The sequence below is a fragment of the Hydra vulgaris genome, chromosome 10 (genome assembly GCF_038396675.1).
Source record: "Hydra vulgaris chromosome 10, alternate assembly HydraT2T_AEP".
NCBI lineage: Eukaryota > Metazoa > Cnidaria > Hydrozoa > Anthoathecata > Hydridae > Hydra > Hydra vulgaris.
Genome location: NC_088929.1, coordinates 2,725,001 through 2,734,011, shown reverse-complemented (window position 1 = coordinate 2,734,011; position 9,011 = coordinate 2,725,001). Strand labels below are relative to the sequence as shown.

Below are 9,011 nucleotides of genomic sequence, written 5' to 3'. Positions count from 1 at the left end.
TGGTTTGCGACGTACTTCTATTATCTGCGTAATGCATTTACAGTAGTTAAAGGAACTCTTCACTAGTAACTCTATATCAATTTAACAATAATAAAATATATCTAATTAAATTTAAGCGTTAATTTGATTGCATTTAGTCTTATGAACGGCGACCTTAAAATATGTCAGGTACCCAGCTGTTTTGAAGTAATCTGTAAAATTTATCCGCTTTTTTAGAAAAAAAAAAAAAAAAATTGAGGCCGTAATGGCTAGTTTTTTTTTTTTGGGGGGGGGGCAAATCCACAAGCCACGGCACTGTGTATTTTTCAAACAATATAATATTGTTTAAATTATTCTTATTTTTATTATTATTAATTCGATAATTTTCAAATTAATTTTTTTTCAACTTTAATTTCTTTATTCATTTTTGTTTTTTTTATTACATAAAGACATTCTTTAATGGAATGGTTGATTTTTAATTTTTATAAATTTTTATTTTTCTGAAATTGCCGTTACCAATTATTACTTTTATTTTGTAAAATATACGAATGGCGGGGGCAAGAAGGAGACAAAAATAGTCTTATTGCCAAGCCCCTAAACATTCATACATAAAAAAGTCATTAAAAACTTGTCATTAAAAATTGATGATCATGCGTTTTTCTGAATTACCAAATCGGTTAAGATTACTTAACAGCATCTTTAACTAATAGTATTATTAATAGTTACGTACACATGAGGTCTTTTAATGTTTTGTTAAAAACCATATTAAACTTATTTAAAGACTTTATGGTAACCAATAATATAATGATGTCTACTTGCGTAAATTTTGAGATGTAATATTAATATAATTATGAAAAACCAATGATTTTGGCTAATAAATATACTTTTTGTAAATAAAACATACTTCAGTGCCAAACTTAAGTATGTTCTTGTTTATATCACACTAGAATGTTTAGGAAAATGCTGAAACAACCACCTTATTCGGTTTAGGAATAAACTTTGTATAATCATAACCTTTGAATTTTAAAACCTGTTGGCTTAAATTTAGTGTAAGAAAATAAAAGTTACTAATTTATTGCCCTCACATTTGTAGTAGGAATGGTAAATGTTTTAGATATTTTTTTTTTCCAGGCTCCAATCACCACAAGTTTTAATTCTTAATCTACGTATAAATCATAGCTTAGCTACAGCTTGGGTTATAGCGGCCCTGGGACTAATTGCTTGAGGGACCGTAAATGTTGCAACACTGGCCTTGCTGTAGTTAGACCATTGGTACTACACGCAGATAAAGATATTTACATAAATAGTCTTAAATTTTTCACGTCCATGAAATACCGTAGTTCCTAAAACCAGGGCCGGATTAAGACTTCCAGGGTCTAGGGATACTTTTGAGCAGGTGGCTTATTTTCTTATTCAAGTGGCAAAAAAACCTTACAAAATAAAGCATCTTCTTCATATTTCGGAGCTCCTAAATTTGCGGGAGATAGGGCTGTAGCCTCCATAATCCAGGACTGGTTTAAAATTTTCCTCCTTAGTTTTTCAACAATAAAAACTTTTACGCAAAAAACATGTAAAATGAACTAACAATTATATCAATTATGTCCTTCAAATAGTTTACCCTTTTTGAGTCCTTCAATGGTATATGGACCTTCTCACTGCTGTGTTTCAACTTTGTCTGAATTCCAGACCTTTTGAATGGTTGAATATTTTTGAGACAGATAGATTCAGAGAATGGTTATTATAGCTAAACCTATCATGGACTGGAACTAGAGCGGGTTTTAATCATGGGCAAAAACCTATTATTGATATTTTCAAACTTTACAAGGAAGAAATACCTAAAACCGCGCAAATCAAATGTTGCAGCAAACTAAATGTTAGTGAATAAGGGTTTCACTCTTTTGCATTACTTTTGTACAAGATCCTGTCAAAGTTATTGTAAGATATAAGTATATTTACTTACTTTATATAAATATCTTTTAACTCACTTTACAAATTATATAAAATGTAAGCTTATGTAATTTAAGTTTTATATAATATAATTTATTTTTGATAAAGATTTGTTATTACTTTTAAAATAAAAAGTTTCAACTTAAAAAATATTTTTTTTTTTTGTAAATTTAATTTACATTTGGTAGCATATTACTTTTATGTAATTTACTTTCATACGCAAGTTATTTTTCTATATATTTTTTTTTCAATTAGTTACTTTTATAGGCAAATGTAAATAACAGTTTGAGGAACTTTTATATTATTTATAGTAATTTTTAAAAGTAATTAACTTTTAAATGTAAAAGTAAACAACTTTCTCATGTGACTTACATGTAATAGTAAACTTCTTTTTGATGTAATCTTCTTTTACATAACTTACTTTTGAAAGTAAAAAAAATACATTATAAAGTAAAAGTCGTTTCAAAAAAATTAATTACTTCTACGGAAATGAAAATTTCCACGAAACGTTTAAAATTACTTAAGTAATTTAGTTTTTGATAAAAATTAACTTACTCGTGAAAGTAAAACAAAAAGTTAGTAAAGGAGCCATCCCTAGTTTTATTTATCGACTATAGACTTGGGTCTTGTAAGTAGTCCGTTGTGTAATAGTAGTAGTCTAAAGTGTAGTAGGCTAAAAAGTAGTCCGACTTGTAATAAAGACATAATGTTTGAAGACGTAAAGGACACCATCGGAAATAGAGCCCATCCAACACCACTTGGCTGGCCCGTCTTTACCCATGTCCAGTATAGGCAACCGTTGCGGGGTAAAGGCTTTTGGAGTAACCAGCCTGCTAGAAATTGAGTTTTTTTAAAATCTAATTAAATTTTTTTCTGACTATAAAAATAAAAAAAAGACATTAAAGGCTTTTTTTATTCTATATTTATATCTTGAATCTACTTATTTAGAATAATATATATATATATATATATATATATATATATATATATATATATATATATATATATATATATATATATATATATATATATATATATATATATATATATATATATATATATGTATACATATATATATGTATACATATATATAAATACATACAAAAACATAATAAATTTTTTTGTATGTATGTCGAAGAAAAAACAAAATTCGTCAGCAACATTGTATATGAAATATGTTTTTTTAAGTTCCTAGTTGTCAATAGTAAATATAATATATCAATATAATATGTCAATAGTAATATAAAAAAAATAATAAAAAAAAAAATTTTCTTTTTTTTTTCTTTCTTTTCTTTCTTTTTATATTTGATAACTTTTTTAATGACAAGATTTGATAGCTATATTATTTACGGATTATTGGGAGCTTGGCGATAAGACTATTTTGTCTTCTTCTTGCCCCCGCCATGTGTATATTTTACCAAAACGAGAGTTGTAATTATTTTTAACGGCAAACTTATAACTTTAAAAAAAAAAAAAAAAAAAAATAGTGTTCATGTATTTGCATATTTTAACTATGCGTTTAAACTTTAAGGTGGTTTTAAGAAGGTGGCTTATGCTCAACTTCTCTCTCGTTTTGGATTCCTAATCCGTCTTCCAGATATGGATTAAAAATTCGTACTTTAATTCGAACATTCATTCGGAAAATAAATCTTCACATTGCTTGGATAGATTTATAAAAGCTCTTGAGCGTGTGATAAATGAATCCAAACAAAAACGCCAATACTTTCTAGCTGTTGTTCAAACTAAAAATTCCTCTAAAAGAAACTAACGTGGAAGGTGTGATTGATCATTTCGCTGACTTAAGGTAAGGTATCAAATTAATTTATCTACTTAATAATGCAATAATGTAACTTAGATAAAAACAATATATTCTTCAGTGATGTCTATATTTTGCTTTACCCTGCTTCAAATATATGCAAAGCACAAAGATCTGATTGTCCCTTGCTTATTCTTTGGAGTAACTATTTATAATTATCTATTATATTTGCTTGTTGGTTTTTGATCTCTACAATTATATTTATTTGTTTAGTAAACCATGCAATAAAAAATCGTACGAATTTCTTTTTGGGACGGATGATGAGAAAGAGGGGGAAAGACTGGAGAGGTCCCAACCGTTATTTCGCTGGGAGGGGAGGGGGCTAGAATGACCTAAAAACGGGCCTACCATTTGGTGCTTGAAATTTGATTAAATTTGCAAAACGCGCGGCTTCTATGGAAACGTAAACACCATTTTTCATATAATATAAACAATAATGAACTTACCAAGTCATGTTCCATGACGAACTTAACAGGTTGTGAAGTAAGTAAGCACTTTTAGAAAAATAGATTTTCTAATAATACTTTTTAAATTACAAAGCAACAGAGAACTATTTAAAAGGATACTTATGAAGAAAACCATCCACAATCTTTTTTTTTCAATCCTTTTTTTTGTATTTTAAACTTATAAACATATTTATAGTGAGTGAATAATAAAATATTATTAGTAGCAAAAATAATAATAATAATTATAAAATTAATATTAATGATAATATTAATAATAAAAATAATACTAACAATGCAATAACAGTAATTATAATAATAATAACATTCAAATTGTTTTCATTCAAATGAGCATTTTTCATATATTAAAATAAATGATAATGTATCATATGATATAAAAATGTTGTAATTTCAAAGAAAAAAAGATAATAAAGAAATAAAGTAATATATTTGTCAGAGGGCAAAGAAAATGCTTTGGTAATGATTTACAAAAATCAAAACTTTTAGAACCAAATTACTTTTAGATTACCACTTTAAAATACACAAAATTGAAAAAATGAAGTACATTAGTTATAGGGCGAATTTTTGAATTTTTTTTTGTGATTTGAAACCACCTATTATAGGATTTTTCCTTTCAATCATTATTATTGCTATTTTATATTTGGCGACAGGATAAGTTTAAACAAGCAGCTCTCCTCATGATAATACTAAATCTAATGTTTCTCTAGTCTCTATTACTCCAAAAAAAAAAGAAACTATGACAAAAAAAAAAAGAACCTTAAAAGAAGTTCCCCTAGCAAAAATTCCAAGATCACAATCCTAAGTGGTATGAGCAAAAGAATGTTCTGCCAAATATTAGAAATCAATGTATAAGACACCTCAATTATTTATTGAAGAATCATATGAGAAAACCTTCAATTTGTCTTGCTGTTTTTATCAAATTAGTCTGCAATTTGTGCAGACTAATTTGATAAAAACAGCAACTGTTACAAGTGTGTATGGACCCATAAAGGACATGGACCCATAAAGGCTCAGGATGTTCATTCAAAAGTGTCTTCTTGAAAAGGAGAAACAAAGAAAACCTCATGAGATTAAGAAAAGAAAGGAATATAAACTTTTATCAAAGGTTTTATTGCTGTTTTTTTGATGTAAATCCTGATGCTTTTGTGTGAACGTCTCTTAAAATTTTTTTAATGGAGTGACCACAAAGTCATTCCATTCTTAAGTCTGTTTGTGCTAAAATGGTTTGTCAAATTGATAACAAGAAATTGAAAGTGATTCTTCCTGCCTCTGCAGTACCATCCTATAGTTCTTTAAAAAGAGACTTTTTTCTGATTCTGAGTCAGATATTTCAGGTCATAATGACTCAAAGATATTTTTTAGATGTTTGTTTTTTGCTGTTACTATTTTTTAGAAATTGTCTTTCATCCTATTTAAAATGCACATTGTTTTTTTTAATTTAAAATCATATATTTCTTTTTTCTTTTTACTGTTTCTTTTTATGTATTTCATTATATATACATAGATATTAATTATATATAGTTATTTTATTAAGAACTATTCTTTCCTATTTTTGTTCAAAACTTCATCTAAGAATAAGGCAATTGCAAAAAACATAAATTAAAATTTGCAAAACTTAAAAAGTCATAATGCATGAGTTTGACCTTTTCAAAAACAAATTTTTTTATCTGCATTCACTTTTTTGACAACTTTAGATTGGAAAGTAGGTAAATTTGTTATTAACTTGTCATCTGACTAAAGATGTTGTTTTAATCATTGTTTAATAATTTCATCAACATAACTGGAACCTAATGCTGAAAGTTTTGGTGTAGTATTTAGACATTTTTAAGGATAATCTACTGGTAGACATAACAATCAAAATGCAACATGCATGTTAAGAATGACCCTTTTAATTGTTTGTTATAAAGTTGTATTTTTATTTATGTAACTGGCTAAATTTCTTCTGATTATTACTTAATACTACGATATATCATCTTAATTTGTATAGTAATAATTATGCAATCAAATAATTTATAATAATTTTATAAATTAATTTTTACAAATAGTATGGATATTTTGCTATTATGACTTTAATGGTTATATTTGTGTTATATGTATATTTATATTATATTTTAACATATGATTTGATTGCTTTCAAATGATTTTTTCACATTTCTATGCTATAATATTTTTGTAAAATCTTTTTATTTGAACTAAATAAATATTTAATGCTTTTATATGCATTCTTTTTAACATTATATTTCAAGAGTGACTGGTTTTAACATTATATTTCAAGAGTGGCTGGTTTAAAAATTTTTAGAAGGATTATATAAACAAGCTTAATTTATTGTTACTTGATACATATTTTGTGTGGTTACAAATTAACATTTTTGATCCAATTAAGAATTCTGTATGTAAGTAGTTGTACTTTTTATTATATTAAAATATGTTAATTTGTTAAAATTATTAATTTATTAATTTATTAATCATTCATCAATTTTATTGGTTAAGAGAAAATTACCCTTGTTTTTTTTTTTTAACAAAAACAAATATATATTTTTGTTAACTTAGTCTATTTTAATTTATTTTAGTGTGTACTAGAAATGTGTTCTGCACAACAAATTGCTCAATTAATCACCCAGTCCAACATATGTCTTTGGTATTAACTTTTAATGTTTTTTTTTTTAACATTTTTGCAATAAAGATTTTATTATAAGAAACTGTTTTCAAAACTTATTATAAAATATACGCTGAGTGGTTGCCCCACCTACAGACCCTCATTATTTGCCCGTCTGTTTCTAATCAAGTAATAATCTGAAAAAAAAAACTTTTCTAACATCTTTGTTTAGGGCTGATTTATCATATGAGGAAATGTGTAAAACAAATTCATTTGAATGGCCAGAGGATGTAAAGAAGTAAGTTATAAACTTTAGCAAGTATATACAAACAATTATATATATATATATTTAATATAATTATGAACTATTTATTTATATTCTTTAAGAGAAAAAACTAAATTATGATAATCTGCAAAAATAAGTATTAATATTATAATATTTCGGCTGCAAAAAACAATGCAATGTTAACATGCTCAACTTATGCAACCTTATATATATATATATATATATATTTTTTTTGTTATTCACCTCCTCAAGGCCGAGAAGGCCACTACAGATGAGGAGGCTACTTAATAGTGGTTATAACCCTCTCTCAACTCTATAACTCTGAAACACGAACCGTAAGGAACAAGGCCGCTGTGCGGAGAAACAAGTTGATATATATATATATATACACATATATATATATATATATATATATATATATATATATATATATATATATATATATATACATATATATATATATGTATATATATATATTTATACATATATATATAATATAATGTAAAATATATATATATATATATATTTATGTATATATATATATATATATATATATATATATATATATATATATATATATATATATATATATATATATATACATACAAATATATATTAACGAAGAAAAAAAAATAATTTCTATGGTATTTTAAGTTTCATGCCTATAAAGCAATTATTAGCCATTCAATACAAATTCAAAAACAAAAAAACCCGCTAATAAATACAAAATACTATGTAGTGGGATCTTTGCGTTGCTAAAAGATATACTTGATTACAACCAAAGAAAAACAAAATATAAGTTAATCACTGGTGTCAAAAAAAGATAAGAGGAATTTATTCTTGTGTCTGCATTATGAAATTAACTCTTTTTGTTTATTTAACAAGTTTTCACCTTTAAGAAATTTTTCGTATAAGCAAACATTGCAAACTTTTAACGAGGATATATATATATATATATATATATATATATATATATATATATATATATATATATATATATATATATATATATATATATATAATCTTTAAAAGTCATATTCTTGTTGTATGATATGTTTATGATATGTATGTTGATTTCAATAGAAGGCAGCGCATAACTATTTTTATATATATTTGATATATTAATATATTATTGATATTTTGCTGACCTATTGTGGTCAGCATTATCAGGTAATAATAAAATGTTACAAAACAACATAAAACAAACTGTTTAAAAAGAAGACATTAAAAAGCGTCAAATAAAAAAAACCAGTTAAATAATATAATAATGACAGTTAAATTTTTGTCAAAATGGGTCCCCAAGTTCTTGTTTTAATGTTATCCCCGTCATCTCAATTTAGATCACCTTACCCAACACCTATCTCATATTGAACTCTTGTTTTGTTAATCTCTAGGGATTCTCTAGTTTTTCTTGTCCTGTATTCTGGAACGACTGCCAAAGTCTTAGGATTTAACCAATCCAAGTTACCATGGCATGTTCTAGAATGTTTCATGGCTCCTTAACTTGACCATTTTTGATTTATACAAGCTTTTTGGTGTTCTACACTTCTTGAAATGATTTTCTTTTTGGTCTTATAATATATATTTCCACATAAGTATTCAAGTTGGTAAACTCCCGGATTTGAGTTTGGAGGTAGTTTTGTTTTATTGTTGCATAATATGTTATTTAAATTAGGAGCTGAAGTAAATATAACTCTGATGATTTGTTTTGGGCAAATAATAGGTATCCAAGGTAGTTTAACAAACTGTTTATCTAACTGATCAGATGTAGTATTTTTTGAAATGCGGTCTAAATAGTTTTTGGTTATTTTGATAAGATAACTTTTGCTATAGCTGTTTTCAGAAATGGTATTTATGGGGAAATCAATTTCTCTCAATATATATATATATATATATATATATATATATATATATATATATATA

General features: G+C 25.7%; 1 protein-coding gene across 1 annotated transcript in view; it reads left to right on the top strand.

Moving 5' to 3' along the window:
- The first annotated feature begins 4,137 nt into the window (after positions 1–4,137).
- Positions 4,138–9,011, top strand: part of LOC136085723 (cilia- and flagella-associated protein 119-like) — a 45,851-nt gene continuing 40,977 nt past the window's right edge. The window contains exons 1-4 of the mRNA XM_065807072.1: positions 4,138–4,225; positions 6,453–6,599; positions 6,777–6,844; positions 7,035–7,100. Coding sequence (XP_065663144.1) covers positions 6,789–6,844; positions 7,035–7,100 — 122 coding nt within the window. The 5' untranslated portion in view covers positions 4,138–4,225; positions 6,453–6,599; positions 6,777–6,788. The remainder of the gene's footprint in view (positions 4,226–6,452; positions 6,600–6,776; positions 6,845–7,034; positions 7,101–9,011) is intronic.